The sequence below is a fragment of the Athene noctua genome, chromosome 17 (genome assembly GCF_965140245.1).
Source record: "Athene noctua chromosome 17, bAthNoc1.hap1.1, whole genome shotgun sequence".
Classification (NCBI taxonomy): Eukaryota; Metazoa; Chordata; class Aves; order Strigiformes; family Strigidae; genus Athene; species Athene noctua.
The window spans coordinates 12,442,102-12,466,381 of record NC_134053.1 but is presented as its reverse complement, the minus strand read 5'-3'; the positions used below and the strand labels follow the sequence as shown (position 1 = coordinate 12,466,381).

Genomic DNA, 24,280 nt, shown 5'->3' with positions numbered 1-24,280 from the left:
TCCTCTCACATATCTGCAACTCGGCGAGTTTACAGCACAGGAAACACACTGGACAAAAGCTCTCTGTGCTGCAAGGGACGCTGGTAAAGGATGCAGATGCAAAAGGACTGGGCGACTGGAGGCAAGATAAAGAGCAGCTGCGACCCGCATCCCCTGCTGCTGGGATACTAACCCCTCCCTAGGCAAGACAGGAGGCAAACCCTCAGCAGTTCCCTCTCCTACAGCCATAAAACCTCTCTCACCTCGGTGTCGGTTGGTTGTCTTGTCAAACATCAGCATCGCATCGTCCACCTGCAAAGAGAAGGGCTCTGATCAGATTATTGCTGTTGCCAGGAGCATCCTCTGACACACTTGCACAGAGCTTCCCGGGCCTCCCCAAACCTCTCTCCAAGAAGGAAAAAGGGTGTGTGCAAACACACACACACATCGACTACCACACCGGGCACTTCCCCAAGCCACAACCAGCACGGCCTCCCCACCAGCCCGGGGCAGGTGCTGCTGAGCTGAGCCCCCTCGGCCCGGCCCCTGGCAGCAAGCGACCCCAATTGTTTGCCTGCGGCTCCAGCCGGGGGGCAAGGAGCAGGGAAGGCATTGTTCCCAAATCCCGGCCTCAAAGGAGAGGAGAATTAACGGGGGGGGAGAGAAGCAAAGCTGGAGTGGGGAGAGGAATAAGGGGCCTCCCAGCGACAGGGGAAGCGGAGGCCTCAGACAACAGAGCCTGCCTGGGAAAGCTGGGAAGTGCCCCCACCCCCACCCCAGAGGAGCCTTTCCTCTAAGTGAGGTTTCCCACTGCTGGAGGCTGTAATTAGAGCAAATTTACTGCAAGGCCTGAGCAGGGCTGCCTTCCCGGGGGGAGGGGCGGCCGGATCCCATCCCCCAGCCGGCCTGGGGCTGCTCTCCTCCCTGGCGAGCACATCACCGCCTGGTGCCACTTTTCCCCCCACCTTCCCGCTGGGTGTTGCCTCGCAGAGACGCATCTGCACCGCTCCGCAGGTCAGGCCGAGCAGGGTTAAAAAATACACTTCAATCCCCTCCGTGTAAGCTCCAGTGTAAACCTGTCCCACTGACCCATCCCTCCTCTCTAATACCACTGCTTTAATCCGATTATGAAACTGGACGTGCAAGTGCTCAGGGGAGGAGGCAGCAGTCTCTGACCAGCAGCTGCCCCAGCCCTCCTCCTCCTCCATGTGAGACAGCCGCTCCCCGAGCAGTGAGCCCCGTGTGCCCCCAACTCCGCAGAGGATTACTCCCTTGCCTCATCCCCGGGAAGCATCTGCTTTGCTGCCTTCTCCAGAACACCCCACCAGTGAGGGCAGAGCGCTGCCCGTACCCTGGCGCAGGCAGGCACTGGCTTTGCTTGTGGAGAGCCCACAGCCCCAAGTCAGGGAAAGGAGAAGGCTCCTAGCCTCAGCCCCCCCGGACAACATGGGATACCTGGATCCACCTCAGTGCCACAAGGATGGAAGGAGCCCTTGCTAACGTTTCCAGTGCCATCATGAGTAGACAGAGATCATCTCTGATGCCCTTGGGCTCATCCAACACATCCACCCCCCAAGAGCCAGCTGACAACAGACAACTTGGCTCCCGCTCATCTTGCACTCTTCCTGTCACGGCTCAGCCTCTCTCAGCCAAGTCAACAAACACCTGAGAAACGTGCCGGGCATCCAGCTGGAGCCACAGGGGATGTACAACCTCACACAGACCTGAAGCAGCCCAGCAGCTTCCCAAGACACAGCCAGGGAGCTGGGGGCTGACAGCAGCTCACCACGCTCCCATTCCCCATCACCCCTCACTCCTGCCCCTGTGCCATCTCCCTTCACAGTGCCAGCACAACTGTGATGTGCCGGGGGGAAACCTGCATGGCTTAAAAATATTTCAAGAGGTTTTACTGCATGGTTTTGTTCATTTTTTAAGCTAGATCCATTTCACCATCCAGTCCACAGAAAGACTGAGCACACAGCTGTCCTCCTCCCCAGTAAACTGTGGGAGAAAACTTTGTCAACATCACTCTGCGGCAGTGCTACTCCTGAAGACTTCAACTCAGGTAGCTAGAACCCACAAACCCATCATGATAAGAGATGGGCACAAGTAAGAAAAACACAGCAGCGACAAGCACAACCAAGCTGCTGATTTACTCTGTCCAACCAGCCCCAGCAACCACCTCTTCTTCAGAGAGCCTGGAAAGTGGGAGCAGCTGCAAGTGGCAGAGCCCAGCACGCATCCACACACAAAACACCTCACAGCGACGGCTGGGCACTCCTGCAGTGCTTGAACACTCTCGAGCTGGGAGATGTGCAACTGCTTCAACCCAAACCACAGTCCATACGCTGAGAAGAGAGCTAGAGCCTTCCTCCATCAGAGCTTTTTTCTAAGTTTCTGGTGGTGTTTGGAGATCAGGTGTCTACCCAGCACCCCAAAATGTACTCTGCTTACAAAAAAATATTTACAATAACACACATATGCTATTTGAAAGCCGTTTCCTGCCATGAACTAAATCTTAAGAGATTTACGTGTATATACACATAATACGTGAAATAGTCTCACCCCACTCAACTCTAGGGCCTCAACTCTGAATATGGCCAGAACTGATGGTTTTTATTGCCAACAAAACCTATACATGAGCATCTTCTCGATCTCCTTCCAAGGTGACGGGTGAGATGAGCTGGGAGGTCTCAGCACACAGCCAGTGCCGTGAGGTAAAGCAGGGCCCTGCAGCCGGGCGGGGATGCAAAGGTAGTGCTGGAGCCTACAAAGGCCAGTGGACAGGCTGCAGACTGGAGGGCACCGCAGAGCTGGGAGAAAGGCCTCACCTGTGTCCGCAGGGAGCGGCCATTCCCAGCACCCTGCCCGCAGGGTCAGGCCTCGCTCCGGCTGCCCCCCAGATCCCCTCTAGCTCTTGCCATCAGCCCTGCAGCCAGGTGAGGGGATGGGGACCAGCTGCCTCAGGTCACCGGGCTCCCTGAGGCGAGGCACTACCCACACCCGCGGGCAGCCCCTGGCACGAAGCACTGGCCACTGAGGGGATGGAGGCACCACGGCCGGCTCCCTCCAAAGGCCAGACCCCGGCAGCCCCGGGCCCCAGCGTGAGGGCAAGCCGAGCCCGCACCGACTCCGCTGCCACAACCAGGCACGAGCGGCAGCCCCCAGCGGGCAGCTATTGCGGCGGCGAACCGACACTCCCCACCCCTCCCCGCCGCCGCGCCGGGCCCTTCCCGGCCGGGCCGCGCCGGGCCCCAACAAAGGCGGCCGCCGGCGGGGCCGTCGCCACGGCAACGCGGCCGCCAATAGCAGCTGCCGCCCGGATTAGCGCCGCGCACAAAGCCGCCCCGCCGCGCCCGCCCCGCCAGCGGCGGCGCCCTCGCACGGGAACGGGGCACGGCCCCGCCCCGCCCCGCGCGCACGGGCTGCGCCCCGCCAGGGGAAAGGTCCGGGCGACCCCCGCGGGACGGGCGGGCCGCCATCTTGCCTCACCCCCCCGGGGAGGCGGGGGGGCGGTGGTGCCACGGACGGGGCACAGGGGTGGCGGGGCGGGGGTCCAGGCCCTCCGGCAGGCAGGAACGGAGTTGCCATCCCCAGCCAGTCCCCGCGGTTGGCAGAGACAGAACAGGTCAACTGCCCAATCACTGGATGTAGAAGGGTGTGGAAAATAGCACTTGAAGAGCTTCAGAAAACCCTAAGTCCATTTTTAATAGGGTGTAGGAATAAACTATGGTCATAACTGTAGTTTACAAAGGCTTTTTTGCTGTGTGAATTGTCTTTCTCCTCATTCTCTCTCCCCCCCCCTTAAATAAATATTTGTTTCAATTCTTTAAACATCGTCAAAGAAACAGATCACTTTACTAGAAAACTGTTTAGCTTAGTGGTCAAGGCTTTCTCCCAGGGAACTTTTTAACTTGCTGGTCCAAGCTGCAGTTACCCAACATCTGAGGTTAGAAGTTCAAGGTTTATTAATTCTGAGGAATGATGTCTCTCCCCATGTTTAGCCAAAAACATCAGGTTAAAAAGAGCGGGTCCCACGAGCAATGACTCTTGCTCTGTAGGTGTATCCGTCCCAAGGAACCCTACACAGGAGACTACTTCTCTGGCATGTACTTGGTAGTTCAGGGGTAAGTCCCACAGCCCTTACACCCAAGTTGTCTAACACCATCTCTTCTGAGTTCTGTTTCCAGGGGCCCTCTCTAGCTTTGGAAAACCAAATGGGAATGGAAGAAAGGTAAAGGCTTTGGCTCAGTGAAGGTAACACAGTCAGAAAGTGAAGAAAGGCTTGTCCCTGGGGAGGAAGCTGTTCTAATCCCCCATGGATTTGCCACTGCCGAGACCTCCTGCAAGAAGGCAGCAAGCAGCACCATCCTGAGAGGAAATGACAGGCCCTTCTCAAACCAGCACCTGCTTTGGATGAGAGCAGTGTGGTGGTGACAGGGAGGGAAAGTCACAATCACAGGTTTCAGAAAGAGACTCTCCACCACAGCAGCCCTCAACCTGCCAGAATATTCAGGTGCTGTTATAAGGCATTTTGTACCAAAACGGAACACAGCACAATCCATCTGGCCTTGGCCAAAAGACCTGCTTTTTTTCAATGGTTTTGTCTCACTCTAGTATCTTTTAATCTTCCTGGGACAGTCATAGGTGTCTGCAAAAGCCAATCGCAGCCTCACACAGATGAATAAATAAATAAATGAAATTTCCAACACAAGTTGGAAATGTTGGATGCACTTCCACACGGGCAGATCTTGAAGATAGTTGTAAATATTCAAGGAAAAGTTTTGCAGAAACCGGCATCTTTCACCTAAACAGCACTTAAAGATGGTTCGGCTAGTCCTAGAAGGAACCACGGCAACATAGTTGTAGCAAAATCAGGCAGAAGAATAATAGCTGCCCGAGACGGCTCCAGCATGAGGAATATAAACCAAACAATCTAGAAACCACTCGGCCACCCTGTCAAGAGAGGGCACACCGGCAACCCTGCAAGGTTCTCCCCGCTGCTCAAATGAGACAGGCCGATTCTGGGGAGGATGCACCAACCCGGAGCCTGACTCAGTGAGCAGGAGTGCTGTGCCTGCACGGCGCTGGGAGGACCCTTCTTACCCCACTCTGCAGAGCCATTCTCAAAACTCTGGGAATGAGACTCAGCCAAGGGACAGAGCCCGCTCCGTGCCGCAGGTGAGCGGGACAGCCTGTCCAGGTGTTCCTGCCCGCTCGGGCGCTGTGCTGCGGGCACCTGGCAAATATCAAATGAACCACTGAAGACCTGAATGACCATTACTGCTACAGCATTTTTGGCTATCTGCCTACCAGATGCGGAGCACAGAGAACCCTTTGTTCCAGAAGCATTGTTACCACAAGCCAAACTGCCTACTGCCGCAAGAGAGGTGATCAGATTCCCCTTCTCCTCCCCTCCCCATCTGTTCGTTGCAACCATGTTACATGTGAGAATTTGCATAAATTGCCTTCTGATCTGTGGAAGAAAATCCAAAATCCAGTTTGGAAATCCACAGCAGGTTGACAAGTAGCTTTGATCCCTGAAATTTCCAGAGCGCGGCAGATTAAGGATTAATTAATTAACATTCTCCCTATCCAAAGTGAGGGAAATCATGCCCACTGCAAGCACAGGAACAAGTCTTCCTCCATCAGTATCTAAAGGTTCTCCAGTTAGTCAGCAGGGAAAACTCATTTCATATACCCAAGTCAACCACACCGTTTTCCTGGCAGGTGTACATGAATATGCATTTGTGACAGACACAAAACCCCTCATCAAACCCAGTGCCTCAGACACAGTGGCTTTCTCCTGGTCAGGACAGTACTGGAGTTTGCCCAAGTGAGATCTCAGAACCTGTCTCAGGCAAACAGTCCAGAATTTGGACTGAGTATTAGATGGCAGCCTAAAGGTCAGAATCGTCCTCAGACCTCAGCAGATCTTTTTTCTTTGCTTCCAGGATATTTTTAGAGAGCAGATCTCTCTCTGGGCACGATCTGCCTCACAGAGAGGCTGAGCTTTCGTGACCGACTCATCCACATACGCAGATCACCTACAGGCCCAGGGAGAGACGCAGACTGTTTTTAAGCACTTTTCAAGCACCCTTGGAGCCACAGCTGATTAGTGAGTCATGCAAAGACGTCATTGTGAATACATTTCTTGCACTTCTGCTTCACGAAATGTAAAAGCACACAAGAAAACCATGAGTTCAAACACCTTAATTGGCCACCATTCCTCCCAGTACCTCTGCATTTCTAGTTTCTGAAAGGATCAACTTTTTTCCTAATGACAAGCAAAAGATTAGAGCAGAGGTCTTCCTTGCCCAAGACCTCCCAAGATACCAACCAACAATAGACACCTTTGGAAGAACGTAATGACAAGGCAAGGATATTACAATAGACCCCAGAATACCCTCTCATCTTCCAAGCTGTTTGTGATTTGGGGATTTCCTGAACTCAGAGAGGTGTCTGTGTATTTAAAAGACCTTCCATGAATCTGTCCAATCATTTTGGAGCCTATGCAAATTTCACCAACAACTCCTGGGGCAGAGATTTCACAGTTTAGATAAGCTTCATGACAAAAAGACCTTATTTGTTCTAAGCCTCCTATCTTTCTCTACCACAAACCTCATCAGACCAACCCCTGAAAAAGAAAGATGATCTGAGTTTTTTCAGTTATGATTTGAAATAAATAACTTTGCTTACAAGATCAGAGACCCAATAGTCCAAATAAATTAGTCTGATGGACAATCCCTTTTCCCCGGAAAAAATAATACAGAACAAAATGTTCCCACAGGTTGAAGTAGAAAAGGAGAAAGCTGGGACTCAAGCTCCTCTGAGGCATCCTCATACATGCTGAACTAGACAGAGGACTAGGTATGCCTAGGTGCAAGATACCTTCTTCATCTCTTTCTGTTTCAGGTTTCAATGAGGGTGGTAGCCTGAATCTAGAGAGGCTGTTGAAATACTTCCTTCTGCAGTCTGAAGATCTCCAACACCATCCAACTTAAGCCAAGATACTTGGCTACACATACTGTAAATGCAATTCTTTCCAGGACTTTTGTCCTACAGTGAAAAAAATAATCTCCTTTAGAAAGCATGTCCATGGCCTTAGCCTGCATCTCAGAGAGATTTGGGTTTTGGAGCCAGAAGTGTTTCCTAGAGATCCCGCTATATTCAAAGCCCTAGCAGCTGCACCTGACAAACCATAGCCAGCTTGAGAGCACTTCTCAGGCTCTCTCATTGTACTAAGAAAAAAACCTTTGTATTTTCTTCCTCAGGAAAACAGCAGCCCATATTTTTCATTCACAATTTTGGAAGAAAAAAAAATTAAGTAATCCTTCTTCCCAGCAGAGAAACTCACACTGTATTTGGGATCCTCTTTGAAGCTTCACCTTTTATGTCTGTTAAAACCAAGTATTTTGATATGAAGAACTGGGGTGCCAGCCTCCCCCTTTCTTCCTTTATACCTAAGTAATACTCATGGATTTCCTCCTCACACATTTTCATTTTTCTTATGTGACCTCCATTTTACAAAGCTGAGAGAAGGTTTTAGACACAGCAAGGAAAGAGAACAAAACAAAAATAGGAGAGTAAGCAGAAATGACAAAATGGAAAAATCAGACTTGGGAATTTTGTTTTATGAATTTCGTCTTTAGCCCAAACTGCCAATGGACACACGAAGTGTATTGCTTCTGACTTGAGATGCACCAACACTAGCTACCTTGGTAGACTCGTGAAGTGCAGTTCATGGATTTGGACTGGAGAGAACATTATGATAATCTAATTTGACCTCATCTGTACTGCAAGCCATAGCACTTCCTCTCATAATTCCCACAGCATGTGCATGCCTTCTGTCTGGACTAAAATGGTTTTTTTTAAAAAGCACCTATTGTAATTTAAAGGCCTTGATGGCAAATCTAACACACATTTGGGCTTGCAGCCTGAGGGTTACCTAGAAGACAACCTTCACACAAAATCCATTCAGCAGTCTGTACATCCTTGTCCTCTAAAGCAGAGGGTGATCTCTCCCTGAAGCTGAGATCCAAACTGAGCTTGCCACTGAATTCTCAAAAAAACCTGACTAAAAATCTCCCCTGGGGAACCTCATACCTTGATCTCGAGGAACCAAGACAGGATGACTTGGTGCTCCCCATTCTCTCCTTTCTAGATCCTAAGCACTCCCATGCCTCCCTGGTCAGGCAGGAGGAAAGAGGAGTGATTTTTCTCCTGTCAGATCCTAGAAAACTGTGGGACCACTTCGAAGAAGGGGGAACCTAGACAAAGCCATTTCCTCAGAGGGTAAATCCTCCAAGGAAATGCTTTGAAAAGGGCATATTTAACAATTCCTTTTCAGACAGTCCCAGTCCAATTCCAGAAGTAGTTCTGGCCCAAATGACTTAGAAAATATTTCTTCAGACAGGCTTTCCAAGATGAGGATAACACAACTTGAAGCTCCACCTCCTCTCATCTACATGCCATAAATCAAGGAAATTAAGACCACAGATTCAGGTGCCAAGAGCGCCTCTAAAGAAGGGATCCTAGGAGACCTCCGAAAGCGAGAAGGCCCCAGAGTATCATAAACAAACACCAAAAGAGCCTATATACCAAAATCACATTCTCCATGAGTCACATCTCAAATTGAAGTCAACAGGCTTTTCTTAGCCCTACAAATGACAGAGCGGTGCATTCAGAGCTCAGAACCCCAGAGCTGATGGCCACGGAGGTTTTCCCCTGAAACACGCTTTCTGTACTGATCCTGCGCATCAGCCACACAGAGCTACCAAACGGAGATCACTTCTCAGGAATCAGTTCTCCTCGCCTCCAGCAAATGTGAGGCTTAGCCTGGAAAGCCAGGAGAGATGCTTTATACAAGAGCTCTGAGGAGTCTCTCCTCAGATGAAATGGCCAGATGAGTCAGAAAACTGCCCCAAAACTAGAGAGTCAATCTGACCAGCCCTGACCTCTCCCCATGGACGCTCCCCAGAGCCAGGAGACCAGCTGCACTGGCCTCATGCAGATTTCGAGTGCCGGATGTTGTCCGGGATGCTGGTTCTTCAGAAATGAATTGCACTGAGCTATGCAGAACTCTTCTTTCTGCCCAGACCCAAGAAAACAATCTGACACAACCAGTCCTTGCCAGCCTCCTGACGTCAGGACACCTTTCGGCACATGACCATTAAACAAGAGGAACGTAACAGTGTAACACCCCGAAAGAACTGGAAAGTACTTCTCAAACCAGAGCAACTGCAAATTCTTGTAAACTGGCAACCTCCATGACATGCTGCTTCTTCAAATTAACAGAGGTCCAGTTAAGGTTAAAAGGGGATTATGCCCAAGACATTTTGTTTCCCTATCAAACGCATCCATCAGCAGCGGAGAAGCACATGCAAGTCAAACTAACAACCTTTAGACTACACAGACACACAGACACCAACACCTTTAGTGAGGGACACCTTCAGTGACACCATATAAAACCTCTTGGGGACACCACAGAATTTGCTATTTCTAATAGAAAATAAAATCACACAGCTAACAACAAGCAAACATGGGGATATCTGACCACTATTGCCACTTTCTCTTCATATTGAACAGAAATACAGATGAGTCCCACTTTGCAGTCACGACAACATCCCAGGACATGCAGACTTGACTTCAGAAGCTGAACCAAGATACTGAGCAAACACTTGTTCCAAATTTTCTGCCCAGAAGTTCCAATGATATGGCAAAGCTGGTTACAAAACTGCCCTTCCTTTCACCAGCTATGTGCCTTAACATAACGTCACCCTTTTGCTGGACTTTTCAGAAGAAAATTAATACCAAAGCCTTCATCCCTCCCACTCTACAGTTCCCATGGTACTTTCTTCCACATCCATGATGCTACCAGCAACATCCTGGCCAGATTACCACCCAAACTGTGTTCTGCTCCCCTAGCTGAGCAGGAAGGTCCCAACAGCTACAGAATCCAACACTTCCTGCCCCAAACAGTAATCTCACGCACACCACCACTGAACAACCATGAAACAGTCACAGTGCCCTGCCCCAGAGGTGACCACAATCAGCATTTGGGTATGATGATCCCCTTCAGTTCCTAATCCCATGAAAAATCTTGGGATCCTTCAGTCTAATAGTACTGAGATTGCTCCTGGGGATGCTCACAACCTCCTGACACAGCTGAAAGGCCAAGACTGAGTCCCCTTCTAATCTCCAATTCAGTCCCAAATCACAACTTGCACACGTGGCTTTCACGGACAACAGCACTTCTGCCCATGGAAGCCCACCCTTCCCTGAGCCACCAGCTGGCACAGAAGAGCCAGACCAACACAAGGGACAGCTGCAGTGCCAAATTTTCTTCAAACATTCAAAACTAACATCACCACTTGCCCAAGACTCAGCAGAAGAAGTTTCACAGCCAAAAGGATTATTTTTAATAAAGTATTACTGAAATATCAATCACGAGGCTTCGAGTTAGAAACAGGCCAATAAAAAAAATCACAGAATCACAGGTCTGATGCTGTGGCCACTCTGTTAGGAGTGTCTACAAACCTTCCTCCCGCATTTGAACAAACCGCAAATCTGCAAGCCACAGGAGGCCTCTGGATAGGGAAAAACTGGAAAACCATTGCCCTTAGCCCAGGTCCTACCAACTCCAGGAACAAGCACAAACTCTTTGTTTCATATCATTGCAGGGCAGGAGTCACTGGCTGTAGCCCCTACAAAGACATTACAGCTACCCAGCGTCTGTAACTGACCTTCAATCTACTTAACCCCGTGCAAAAGACTCACAAGCTTCTAATCCCGCCTCCACAGAAGTTCAGAAAACTCCTTTTTGCCCCAGAAGCAACAGCTTTGATCCAACACCACTCAAAAGACTTACCTTCCCAAACTGTTCAAAATATTGTTTCACATCCTCCACAGTAGTGTTCACAGACAGACCACCCACAAATATCTTCTTCGTTCGGGTCACCATCTGGAAAAGGGAAGGACAGGAATTCACCGAATAAACCCAGAGCAAGCAGAGAATGAGACTCAAAAGGCCACTAACTCCCCTCTGCTGCCGGGAAGTGCCTGCCCCTTCACTGCAGCTGAGCTTCCATCTCCTCAAAGCCCTCTGGCCAAACATGGCTGGTCCCATGCCAGACCCCAATTTGTGCTCTTGCCCTCGCACCACCTCATAGTGCTCGCAGTGCCCAGCCACCACCTCCTCCTCGGACAGCGCGTTACCAGCCTCTCCCCTCGCTAACCCGCTGCCGTTCCCCCGAAGGCCTGGGGCCCGGCTGTCCCCCCCCCGCCCCTCCAGCTCTTCCAGCAGCCCCGCTGCGTTGCACCGCCGGCCTCCTCCAGGCTCCCTCAGAGATGCCGGCTCTGCTTCCCAGAGCAGAAGGACGGGCGGGAGCCCTACCAGCGCAGGTAGGCTCCCAGGCTTCGCCCTCCTAACTCACAAATTACAAAGCATCCAGTCTTGCGTGGAATAAGCCTCATTTCGCACCCATTCACCAGTCCTTTAAATGGAGCCCAGTCAACTCCCAGTTAAATCTCTTTCGCCTTTGCAAGACGACAAAGAGAATATCTCTCTGTCACTTGTCACTCGCACAGCTGCGACAAGGAAGAAAACTAACTACCCTGAGAGGGGCCATTGCTGCCAGGCTGAGGCACACCAACATCCTTTGAACTGGCTCTCCAGCTGCATCCTCCCCTTAGCTGCTTGGCTACACCCCTGCTCTCAGAGGAACACATGGTCCTAATTACCCCAAGGAGCATAGGGCTAATCCGCAGCAATTCCCTGGCTTGGAGAGCAGCCCGTTCTAACACTAAAGCACCTTCTGTCACCAAACTGCTTAATGGAATTAACCCAATTCCTACCATGTGCTTCCTGGCTCCAGTTACTTGGGATACCTGCTCACCAATTGTTCCCCATGCCTGATCCCCCTTACTTCCCTCCCGGCACCAGTCCTTCCTCCCTCTCTGCTTCTCGACACTGCTTCTCCTCACTCCTTCTCCCATGGCAGCGCTTGGAATCAAGACTCTAAACTTTAAAACTCCCATCCAAGAGAAAAGTTGAAGGGAGACTCAAAGCCTAAAGGCATTCTCCAGCCTGCTGCTGGCTCCTCAAGTTAAAAGTTTCTAGCTGCACACCTGGAAAAAGTTCCTGCAACTGTGCCTTTCAATGCCAGAGCCTCTTGTAGATAAGGTCCAACACCAACCTCCTTCTGCCTTTTCCAGTGCTGAAGCACACAAGGGCATTTCACAAAGTGAAATCCTCTCCCCCTCCCTGCCGTACACCCATTTGTACACACACACGTGCACACACACAACCCTCTTTCCACCTGTATCACATCCCAGCATGGAGCTGTTCTCCATCTCCTGAGGCCTGAAACTTCCAGACGTGAGCTGCAACCTTGGAAGGACTAAGTTCATCTGGGCAGCATTTATTTCACCAGCTCTAACTAGTGCATCTTCAAGTACAACTGAGGAGCCTCCTGGTTCCTCCCGTGCCAGCAAACCCCCAACACCACGCTGCGAGCCCGACGGCAGCGCAGCGCAGTGCAGCTCCTGCTCCGGGCGAATCCTGAGCAAACCCCAGGGCGCAACTCTGTTGCGTGCACTGGCAACCTCGCACGGAGAGACAGGATTCACCACCACGAATTTCACCCTTTGGGGTGGCAAGGGCTGCCCACAGTGCTTACCTTGGGCTGTGCTCGGCGAGGGAATGCTACCTTCGGGTCAATCTGAAAGAGATGGGGGGAAAAACAGGTGAACACGCTTTTGCTGCCTATTTACAGACACAGGGTTTCCTCCATGCGCACGGCTGTGTCTGCCCACATGGCACCTTGCTAAAAACCCAAAGAATCTACCCGAGGTGCATAAAATGAAGCTGGCTGCGGACATCTTTCCCTCTCGGTAAGGTGTAATCCAGGGAGACTACAAGTCCCAGCATGCAGTGGTCTGTCTCCGGCTGAGCACTGGCCAGACGCACCCGAGAGCCCATCACATGCTGGGATTAACAGGCTCGGCTGCACCCTCCCACTCAGCTGCCCCTGGGTGCCCTGCATCACCAGCCTCACATTAGAAGTGGTTTCTTTTGCCTTTTTGCTCTCTCCCTCCACTTTACCTACAAACAGAGCTTACCTAGGTAGTAACAGGACAGAGAAGAGGCAGCGCACAAAAAGCCAAACATTTCATCCCACAAAACACAGGGTGAAGAAATAAAAGAGCAGATAGGATGGCACGAATTAAACTGAGGAGTCCAAAGCCCCACAGGCTGCAGAGACTGTGGCTGCAGGGCAGCGTGCTGCCCCTCTCCCCAGGCTGCGCTGCACACAATGACGCGATGCCTCCCCTCCGCAGGCTGAGCCCTCCATTGTGCCTGTTCAGCTCCTCTATAAACCTGTCGCCGGCCGGAGCTGCCGGTCCCCACGCCGCCATCCAGGTGCCGCACATTCTGCTGGGCTCAGCACGGATGAGCGCGTGCCGGCGTTGGCCTCACACCACCACAAAAGCCGGGACAACACTAATGCAGCTGCAAGCCAAACGCCCACGAAGCCTCCTCTTCTCCTTAGCCACCACCTCTTTCTTTATAGCCTGTTTTTACAGCAACTCCTGTAAAGTTACATCACATCGGGGATGATCCAGACCTACAAATCAGCTTACAAAGACCTGTGGTAAAGGCAGGTCTAGCTCATCCCCACACTTGGACAGGCTGCAACTGGGAGGGCAGCTCGGACCGTCGTCCCATCAGCCTGGCAGCTCAAACAGCCCAAAAGGAAGCTGTGTTTCTCCAGCTCCTCTCACTGCTTTGTTCAGCTTCCCAGCCTGGCCGCCCTCCCGTCCCGCATCCTTTCACTTGTCACACAGCCCCGGAGCTTGGCCTCCCTGCGCCCTTCCACCAGCTCCTCTCCCTGCCTTCCCCACCTCCATCCTGACTCACAGCCTACAACATAAATAAACTCAGCACGTAAGTAAACAGAGGCAAAAGTGAAGAGCACAAATAAACTCAAAAATAAACCTCCCTCCCCAAGCTCCAAGAGCTGGCAGATTAGCATACCCTGCATACCCTCCGGTGCCTCCCTGGGGCATCTGAACTGTCCCTCCCAGCCCCCCCCCACACATACACACCCCCCCACCGCTTCCTGGCTAGTGCAGACACCCACAGCGAATTCTGAGGACAGGGGACGGCAGGAGACCAGGAGGTTGATGGCAGATAATAAGCAAAAACAATAATCTACTGTCTTTTACTTCTCAGCCAGTGTCATTCAGCTCCTGCCAAGAAGATGCTTTCATACTCAGCAATGCTAAGCTCAGCCTCATTTTCTCATTACCCTGAGTGTGATCAACTGGGCAGAGATAACGTGTCCTCCTGGCTGGAGGGAGCAGGCAGTCATTTCACAAATTCTTCTGCACAACCAGCTATTGTTGCAGGTAGAGGGAGGCTGGGGCGACCGACTGCAGGGGCAGCCCTGGGAACACGCGGAGAGGAGCGAGTTCAGTGCTGGACTCAAGTTACTCGAACTGGACTGCTCCTTGGTGGCTGGAGTCTTTCTAATTAAAGCAAAAGCACTGGTACCTTATTCCCCCATTTCTGGTGTTAAAACAAATAGCCCTGGAGGAGTTGTGTTTCAGTGTCACCCACTGACGTAATGGATCCTTTTTCAAACCTAGATAGAAATCTGCTAAGAGCAAGAGCATTCAGAACTGCTCAGATTGTATCCAAAAAACCCAAAACCCCGAGATCAGGCTGCAGTCAGTAGAAGTCACTTGAGCACAAACTGCTTCTACTTCACCCCGCAAGGCTTTGGGGATGAGGAATCCCACTGACGTCGCAAGGTGGACCAGTGGGCCGGCCAGGCTCCTCAATAACGTTCTTCAGGCCACCTATGGCACCATTTAATAGCTCAGGTCGTGTAACTCCTGCATTAACCCGGCTGGTAGCGGTGCCCCAAAGCAGGGGGAGGTCAGGAGGCCCCACAAGACCTCAGGACTGGGTTTGTTCATTCATCGCACCTCCACAGCTACCTTTGCTCCGTTGGTCTGCGCTGCCCGAGCGCCACAGATCTCTCCCTCTGCCACAAAAGACAAACCCAGCAAAAACTCGGTAACAGCAACAAAGAAACAACAGGGCAACCCAGCACCACCAAGCCCACTATTTCCAGAGTGCATAAAGAAGCAGCTCAAGGCAGCGGCCAGCTGCAGCTTTACAAAGTCATGCAAATCTTTTACCTTGAGACTGCAAAGCCAATTCTCATATCAAGCATTTTCATAAATAACCCTGTAGGCTGCTGCTATGTAGCTTGTAAACAAAGAGAAGTCTGAAAAGCACAAGGTTTCCCCGGAGAATCGGGCCAACAGCCCTCATTAGGGTAGGAAGAATCAGAAAACAATGAAGCAACAAGTTGGGCAGACACTGTCTATCAAGTGCTGCTTGCCAGGAGACACCGAGCCTCGAGAGAAGGCTGTCCTTTCAGGACACTGGGCCTTTTCCTGCAAAGTTTCATAAACCCCTAAATTAGGATTCAGATGAGTTTGTGTCATTTAACCCATGACTCACAGCAGAGCCTTTCAAGCTCAGCAGGGAAAAAGCATATGGAGGTTCCATGCAGTACCACAAGACCAACCTCTCACCAGGCAAAACACCCCAAAACATCCGATCCAGCTGAAAACCGCGCTAAATAAAAAATAAAAAGGAAGGGGGATGAGGATCAAAGTTCCTAACAAAGGAAGGGCCCTGGTGAAACTGCCCCCATTCTCTCTGCCGCGCCGGCGGGGCGAGCGGAGCAGATGCAGCCGGGAATTTCAATGGCTGGCCGGTCCCCACGCGCCCTGCGCCACGAGGCCCTTCTGTTCTCCCGCAGCGCCCACCCGTCCACCCCTGCCCTGCCCGTCCCTCCCCGCCCTCGTGGGCCGCACGGTGGGCTGCAGAGCGGCTTCGCACAGGCGGCAGCGGCGCTTCGGGGACAAGAATGGAGATCATGGGTTCCGGCTCGCTCCTAGCCCCAAAACGCTTTCAGGATTAGTGCCGCAACAGACACCCATCACTTGCCTTTCCAAGGGGGGGTCTATGCCAGCCCACAGACTCATGATGGGACTAGCTGAGCAGACACCGTGTTTACACAGGCTAGGAAAAAAAAAAAAAAAGAGGAAAAAAAAGAAAGCCTTGGGCCCGCCTCGGAAGACTTTACCATAACCCTCCCCCAGAGCAAAACTCACTTTACATCACTCCTGAAAGGAGGAGGGCTGGGAGTCCTGGGGACCCAGCCTTGACCAGGAAGGCTGGGGTAGGTTTAATCGGGAGCTCCCGTGGGGAGGAAGGACCTGTGCACATCAAAGGGAGCGATCCAGGCAGTTAAACAGGAACAGACATAAATCTCGCCGCAACTCACGCCGTAAACCCTAAGAAAGGGGGTCTCACTCTCCCGCCCTCTCCCTTCTGCCAAGATAAAAGCTAGGACGCCCGAGCCACGCGCTGGAAGAAATAAAGTTGCACGTTTGGACTCCTCGGCAGCCCGTGCCCAGAGCCAGAACATCTCCCCTCACAGTGCCACCCCCATGCAGCCCCCACCGCTCCCCCATCCCTACCCTCACCTTCACCCCGGGGCAGCAATAAGGAAAAGGAATTCAGAGGAAGGCAAGTCACTAAAACTAAAGAGAAGGGACCTCCCACTCAGACACCTCACCCCCACCCCCCCCCCCGAAACAGCCCGCACATCTCCTGAGCGCCACAGATTTGCAAGGCAGGACCGGGCACGATACGACAGAGACCCAGGGAGCCACCAAAATCTTTCTGCTGGCCCAGCCGGGGCTCCTAACCAGCTCCCGCTTGCAGAGAGAGGGCTGGAGCCGCAGCCACTCCAAGAGGCCAGTGGTGGCCCACATGGGTGGGCACTAGCCACGCTCAGAGACAATAAAGTCTTGAACCTCCATGACCGTTACAAAAACTTCGTCTGGGGAAACCACGGGAGAGTCTGTGGGGTGCAGAGCACGAAGGCTCTCCACCGAGGGGAGGGTGCAGGCCACCGTGGCCAGGGGAAGCGGGGCCTGGGCGCTGGGGAACAGCACCCCTGGGAGGGAGCAGCGCTCGGCAGCACACGGCGGGGAAGGGGCGGCTGCCCTCTCCCCAAACGCAGCCGCATCCGTTTCCCGGTGTGAATCCCTGCCCCAAACGCGCTCAGGTGTCCCAGCTCCGAGAGGGCCACAGTCGCTCCCCGGAGCGGCCTTATGACCGCTGGGTGGGAGGAAAACCATCGCCAGATCTACAGAGCCACGCCAGGACGCTGGCCCCGGGTCGCCAGCAAGCCCGGCGCTCGGGCAGCAGCTCGGCTACCCGCCGGAGAGAGGGGCGGAGAAGGGGCCGATCGATCCCTATCGGGAATCGATAGTTTACAACCTCTAACTGGAAATCAAACACCGCAATCGACGGCTGCTCCGAGCACAGCCGCTCCGCTGGCAAATGCACCCCTGAGATGAGAGAAGTCATCTCACCGTCTTGGAGTCCAGTTCATGTCTGGATTGGGCCAGGACCTTGTCGACGCCAGCCTGGTCCATGAACGTGACGAACCCGAAGCCCCTGAGCCCCGCAGCCCGGGCAGGAGAGGGGATGCGGAGAGAAGAGAGAAAGTTGGTTAAAGTGGCGGCCGGGCCGCGGCGGGGGCGAAGGGAGGCGCGGGCCCGGCCTCTCACCTGGATCTCTTTGTCAGCGGGTCCCGCATCACCAGGCACTCCTTCACCTCGCCGAACTGGCTGAAGTACTCCCGCAAGCCCTCTGCAAGCACAGCGCCCACCGTGGGTGTCCCAGCCCGGCCCGGCCCCGCCGCCCCCGCCGGGCTCGGCCCCGGCCCCGGCCCCGCCACCCCCGGCCCCGGCGGCAGGTGCGGGGCCGCCGCGGCGCTCACCTTGCGTGGTCTGCCAGCTCAGGCCCCCGATGAACATTTTGCTGCGGGAGGAAGGAGAGAGCCGTGAGCGGGGCCGCGCCGGGGGGCCGCGGCGCCCCGCGGGGGTGGCGGCGGCGGCGGCGGGGCCGGGCGGGGAGGGGAGGGCGCGGATCGGCCATGTTGGCAGCGGCACCGCCGCCGCCGCCGCCGCCGCCGCCGCGCCTGCCCGGGCCGGGCGGCCGGGGCCGGGGGGAGGGGGCGGCCGGGGCAAGGGGGGCGGGGGGGCGCGGGGGGGCGGCCGGCGGCGGCGGCGGTACCAGGGGTCGTGCGGGGAGTCCGGGGAGGCGAGGCCGGGCTGGCTGCCGTCTGTCTCCATTCGGACCTCTTCTCCCTGCGAGGAGCGGCGCCGCACTCCCGGGGCAGATGAGCGCTGGAAAAGGGGCCGGACGGACAGGCCATGCTGCCCCCTCCCCCGACCCCTCTCCGCCGGGCGGGGAGGGAGCGAGGGAGGAGGGCCCGGCGGGCACAACCTGCCCGGCTCCTCCCACCCCCGCCGGCCCGCCGGCCGCCCTGCGCATAAAACCCGCCGGCGGCGCCGGGGCCGAGCGCCGGGAGCCGCGCCCGCACCGCGCCGGGGGAGCGCGCTCGGCCCCGGGCACGGCGGCGGCGGGAGCGGCCCGGGAGCCCGCGGTCGCTTTGTCCCCGGCCGCGCCGACCGCACCTGCCCCGGGGCGGCGGACAAAGGGCGGCGGGCTCAGCCCCGCCGCGGCGGAGCCAGGCCTGACCCGGTGCGCTGGAGCTCGCCGCGGCGGACCCCGGGGACCCTGGCCATCCCCTCCCCACCCCTCCGGTGTCTCACCGGCACCGGGCGGGTTAAAGCCGGCGCGGGGAGGGCCCGGGACCGGCCCCCCCCCGGCCACCCTCGCCGCCGAGGGCGCTTCCAGGGCGGGACCGGGGCTGCCCTCCTCGTCCCGGTACCCCAACCGGGCGGCGGGGAGCCCCGGCGCCTGCATCCGAGGCGCCTTCCCGGAGCCTTGGCACCGCCGTGCCCCCTCGCAGCCCGCGGGGACCCTGCGGGGGTCAGAGGCCGCCCGGCCGTGCCCGGGCTGCACCGGCCGGCGGGCCCCGGGCAGAGCCGCCGCTGGGCACCGCGGTTGAGCCCCCGCGGCAGCAGCAGGTACGCGGGGCCCAGCCCGCGGCTCACCGGGGAGGGTGGCCAGGCTGACCCCTAAGTCCCGGCGCAGTTTCTTGCTCATTCAGCTTGACGGAGTCGTGCCAAGCTCCAGCCTCTCTCCGCTGCCACACGAGTTCAGCCACATAGTGATGGCTCCTGGGGCAGGTCTGTGCACTCTCTGCTCTTTGGCAACCCGGGCCGGGTGGCTGGAGGAGCTCTGCGAGGAGCAAATGAATACTTGTGAAGCTAGAGCCAGAGGAGAGTTGTAGCCTCTCCTGCCTGCACTGTGCATCACTCTGAGACAAGGCACTCGTCTGCATCTGTGGCTATGGGAGCAGAGCAGGGCACACAACCTCTGGTGACAGTTGCTGTGAGCCCCTCTCATTGCAAGAGCGTATCACAGGGTCCCAGGCACGTGCCACTGTGCTGCCAAATACTCCCCACACATCTTTGGCTCCATTTCTTCCAGCATGAGTCTCCCCTGTAGCCTCTCACTGCCTAGAGCAAGGTATTAGCAGCTCTCAGGTCAGTGCCATCCTCATCTGACCCTTCTTCCCCTTCTCTCATGACTGCTTTTCCATGTGCTAATACACCTCCCCTCCCTCCTGGAGAGGAACCAGGACACCTTTGCTTTAACAATACTTTGCAATAGTATCTTTCACTACATGGGCTCATCCCAAGGCCCATGGCTGCAACTCTTGAGTTAAATTCATCCTCTGCCCGTTAGCTTTGCCAAACCACTATTCACCCACTCCATTTCCTGAGCTGGGTCAGTGACACTGTCCTGTCTCCTGGCCCTGTACCCGGGCACACCAACACCAGAGACATGGCATCCACCCCTGGGAACTGAGCCACAGAGCAGCCCCAGCTCCCGCAGCCACCGGTCCAGGCTGAGCTGCTTCTCCAGAATAACCCACTCATCATTCCACGGGGCTGAAGTCACCGCTTTGGGTGGAGGTGCCCCGAGAGGCATCTGGGCTGGTGCAGAAGAGAAGTATAAATGATGACGCGCAGAGGTGGTACTGCAGCTGGCAGTGACGGGGAAGGGCTGCACGGCCAGTGGAAGCAGCGGTGCTGAGGCAGCATCCTGGCCATCTCCCCTCGTATGTCCTGAGAAAACTGGACGATAGCTGGGCTGTCAGAAAGGCACCGCTGCCACCTGCCATGCTGCACAAAGTCACTGCTGCTGCGCTGCCTCCTGGCACCTGCTCTCTCCAATTTGGATGGCAAATACTACAAGGGGGGGACTAATGTTTTGAAGTCACCTGGCACCAGTTTCATGCTCCATAATTGCCCAACCTAGGCACAGTATTAATGCTAATTAAACACAAGAAAGAAAAAAAGAAACGAGCTCAGTGTTGGACACAGTAAAGGATAATATCATTTACTACCAATGCATTGCTATAATTTTATATGTGTATTATTTACAAGACAGATAAAGTAGAGCACTCTGAAGGACACAGTGTTAAAATGCTTCATTGTATCTTTTTTGCATTATGCTTATTATTTTATTCCGGTTTTCTCAATCAAAATAATACTGGGGGAGGGAGAACAGGACAAATATAAGTTAACATCTGTGAACACCAGAGAAAAAAAAAAGTGAGCCTGCAGGAGGATTTGTATGGAGGATGTGGTTGGACTTGCATCACTGGGAATGACGCTGTACCATCTAACTTATTCTGAGGCCTTTTCCAAAACATACATGCAATATTTTGTATTTCCACCTTAGGACCCCAAAGTGCTTTGTAAATATCAAATTCATTTACCTCTGTACACACAAGACAGCGGGTCTTGAAAAATCTGTTGATTAGTGACAGTAGGAAGCTTTCCTCACAGAGAAGTAAATATATAAAACATTCCAGACCTTATGATTGGAAAGATGATCTGCCGAATATAAAATAATGCAGCATTGTATTCCTGGGGCTGCAGACAGACAGCTGTAGTGCCTCTGTGGCTGCTGCTGAGAGGTTGCCAAACACCAGCGAGATTAACAAAACTGCTCAGTTTTCTTGCTGCTATTCAGCGTCTTGTGTGTGGTAGAGTGACACTATCAAAATCATGTCCACTTCCTGCTGAGGAGGATGATTGGCAAAGCTCTGCCCAGCACCAGTGGCAGACACTGGAGTTATTCATGGCAAGAGGGAGGTTCCAAAAAGTGGAGGTTAGGGGAGGGGCAGGGCAGCAGCCGCCTCTTTTCCTCCCTCATCATATAAGGCTTAAGAAGAGATTGTGTCTTGGAGACCTGTCTCTAGCCACAAGGCTTTGGCAGTCAAGTACTACGAGTAGTTTCGCTTTTCATTTAGTTTGGACAGTTGATAAACAAACTTGTACTGGAATTCAAATAATTTTTGTAATATTTGCGTGACGATGCTGAACATGCGAACCTGGAAGATATTAACTGCAGCTCCGCAGGCAGCCTGGGGGCAATGCCAGTCTCTGGCAGCGGCTTCCGGTGGTGCTCCCGCCCGCGTTGGAAGGGATGCTGACCTCTGGAAAGGCTGATGGCAAAACCTCCCTGCTGGCCCACGCACGAGGCAGCCAGGGCTGTCTGCCTCAAAGAAAACCCACTGCCTGGCAGGAGCTGGCTTGGGGCAAGAGTCAGGCATGCAGCAGGAGAATAGCTATTTAAAGAAATTTAATTATTTAGACTCCACTCAGGTCAGGGGGAAGGGACAGAGTCAGCAACAGGAAGAGAGGAATGGCTGCAAAGGCACCAAGGATTTCTTTGCTTCATGTGAGAAACCTCATGGAGCAAGATTTGCCATGGGAAAACAGGCTACATGGTGCAGAGCATTGAAGAACAGGGTGGGAAAGAATAGAGGAGAGGAACAAGGCTGCATGCAAGCAGGGAAAGAGAAACATAGGTGTGGGTGAATAAGGAGCAGGAGAAAGGATAGTATGACAAGTAAATCAAGACAACTGGAAGAAAAGAGGGAGGAGGAGGTCACCCCAATTACCATAAAACTGAGGATCCTCACTATCCTCAGGGAAAAAAAGGGAAAAAGGTCTGCACAGGATGGAAAATAAAAGCAAAACATCAAGAGAACTTATAGCGTAGTAAATAGGGATTCAGCGTAAAACAGCAAAAAAGGAGAGGTCTCTGAAGGACATCAGGAGATTGCAGGCTTCCACTCGCTGTCCTGGAAATGATGGCTAAGGGAAAAATCGGAGCACCCCCTCCTGCTATTCTCCCTCTCTACAGGCTCTAAAAACTACTACGTGGTGTCTAGTCTCCATGATCCTATCTAAATCGGTCCAGCAAACGAGGGAGGAAACACTGACCGCTCAGTCTAACACCGGAGCTGCTCCGCGCACGGAGAGCCCCAGCAGCACCCCAGCCTGGCCCCTGCGCAGGTGCTACCTCTCTGACACAGCCTGCAAAGGGTCCCCCTCTCCGGAGAGGAGCTGAAAACATTTTCACTTCCTGTTAACCTTTTTCTTCTTAACACAACACTCCGAAGATTGCATATAAAGTGACAGAAAGCAACAACAGGTTTACAAAAAGACCTCTCCTCAAAGGTGCCCTGAGCTCCATCTTCCCTCTAACCTTAGTTACCATGTCACAGACTTCCATCAGTCACTGCTTCCTGCTCCATCCTCGCTCCTACCTAACCTCTGCCCAGTCCTCACTCCAGCAACCTGTGTAAAGGGAACCTTTTCCAGAGCACCCACTGTTAAGAGGCTCTTCCCCAGCCCAGAAACGAAGCACTGTCTCCTGCTCTTCTCCTCCTCACCTGGAAGCTCAGAGCTTCCCATGGGATTGTCCAGAAGGACCCATTTCCCCCTGTTAGAGAAGAGAGATGAGGACAAATGCAACAGAAGACCACCAGATACCCTAGACTGTTTTCAAAAGGGCATTGATAAGGCTGTTCCTTGTGCTCATCGAGGATAAAAGCAACTGGCTCAGTTGGCACAGAAGGAGATAAAGGTTAGATATTAGGAGGAACTTAGCAACTATGAGGATGGCTAAAGATGGGAGATGTTGGCCATGAAGGCCAAGGAATCCCCATCCATGAAGATTTTCAAGAACAAATTAAGCAAACATTGGTTTGGTGATCAGGCTCTATTTTGTTCTTGCCTATTGCAGAGGTGAACTCTTGGCACCACTTTCAATCCTCAGGTTCTACAGTTTCTTCGTCATGTGAAGTGAAAGGACAGAAAGAGTTTGGAGTAAAGGAGGCAAAAGAGACCTTTTCTAGTGGAAAGGGGAGTTTTGACTGTGTTCCAGTGCATAGATAGAGGCTAGAAAATGGAGGAATAACACAGAGAAATTTAAACTTCATGTCAGGGTAAGGAACAGCGCAACATGGGGCTGGGCTGCACCAAACACCACCAGGACTGGAGAAAAGGTCTGGGACTGAGTCAAGTAAATAGGGGTAACAGAAAAAGGTCTGCGTCAGGTTTGAGACCACCAGCCAGAAGAAATCTTAGACAAAATGGGTTTCTGTATTAACATTTTTTAAAAGTATTAAAAATCAATTCCTCTGTCCCAGAGGTGGTAGAGAGAAAAAAACCCAAACATAACACCACAGCCAACACAGCTTTTCCAGTGTCTCCCTGCAGCAACACTGCTGGGTGCCTTACAGCCCAGTCTGGTGGGCCTCCAGTAACCAGCTTCTCAGGCAGGGACCAGTGATGCTGCACTATCAGTTGATCTGCACATCCTCTGCAGGTCTGATGCATGTGTGAATTATTAATCTGGGGCTGAAGTCAGCACCATGTCAAGGACCTCTAAAATCCACCTTAAAGATAGCCGAGTCCAAGGGAAGAGGGGAATAAGGGGAGAACAGGGCTCAGGGGAAGGAGAACTGGATCCTCTGCTGAGATGCTTGCAGGAGGCAGAAGGTCTGGGTACTGGCACTGTCCCAGAGCAGCACCAGAAGGAAGAAAGAGGCACTTACAGGAGCAAACAGAGAACTTTTGGCTCAACACATGAACAGGAGCTGAGCAAGCAGAAGCCGTTTCTTCAACCCCTCTCTTTCAGGACATAATCGATTTGCTACCTCTGCTATAACACTCACACCGGCTTTTAACTCTCCCATTTCTTCAAGACTTATTTTCTAATCTAAGCTGACGGGACCTTTGCTCCACAAATCCCAACAGCACTTCTCAGAAGACAACTTTATAGCGTTCTGGTACTATGGTGGTGTAAAGTAACTGGGACTACACTGTTAAACTTGACAGCACAAAATTGAGAAGGTTTGCAGATTATTCGGAGGAACGAACAGAAAAGAGCATCTTTAAAATCCAGGGTGCATGCTGGAGCTCC

At 53.3% G+C, this 24,280-nt stretch overlaps 1 protein-coding gene across 2 annotated transcripts in view; it reads right to left on the bottom strand.

Moving 5' to 3' along the window:
• MSI1 (musashi RNA binding protein 1) overlaps positions 1 to 18,360 on the bottom strand; it is a 31,012-nt gene extending 12,652 nt beyond the window's left edge. The window contains exons 1-7 of one of the 2 annotated variants that reach the window (XM_074921619.1): positions 18,155 to 18,360; positions 17,859 to 17,899; positions 17,647 to 17,728; positions 17,449 to 17,533; positions 12,660 to 12,701; positions 10,850 to 10,942; positions 243 to 291 (exon numbers count right to left, since the gene is read on the bottom strand). In XM_074921619.1, coding sequence (XP_074777720.1) covers positions 243 to 291; positions 10,850 to 10,942; positions 12,660 to 12,701; positions 17,449 to 17,533; positions 17,647 to 17,728; positions 17,859 to 17,899; positions 18,155 to 18,213 — 451 coding nt within the window. In that variant the 5' untranslated portion in view covers positions 18,214 to 18,360. The remainder of the gene's footprint in view (positions 1 to 242; positions 292 to 10,849; positions 10,943 to 12,659; positions 12,702 to 17,448; positions 17,534 to 17,646; positions 17,729 to 17,858; positions 17,900 to 18,154) is intronic. The other variant, XM_074921621.1, reaches the window with a different exon arrangement.
• Between the last annotated feature and the right edge of the window lie 5,920 nt (positions 18,361 to 24,280).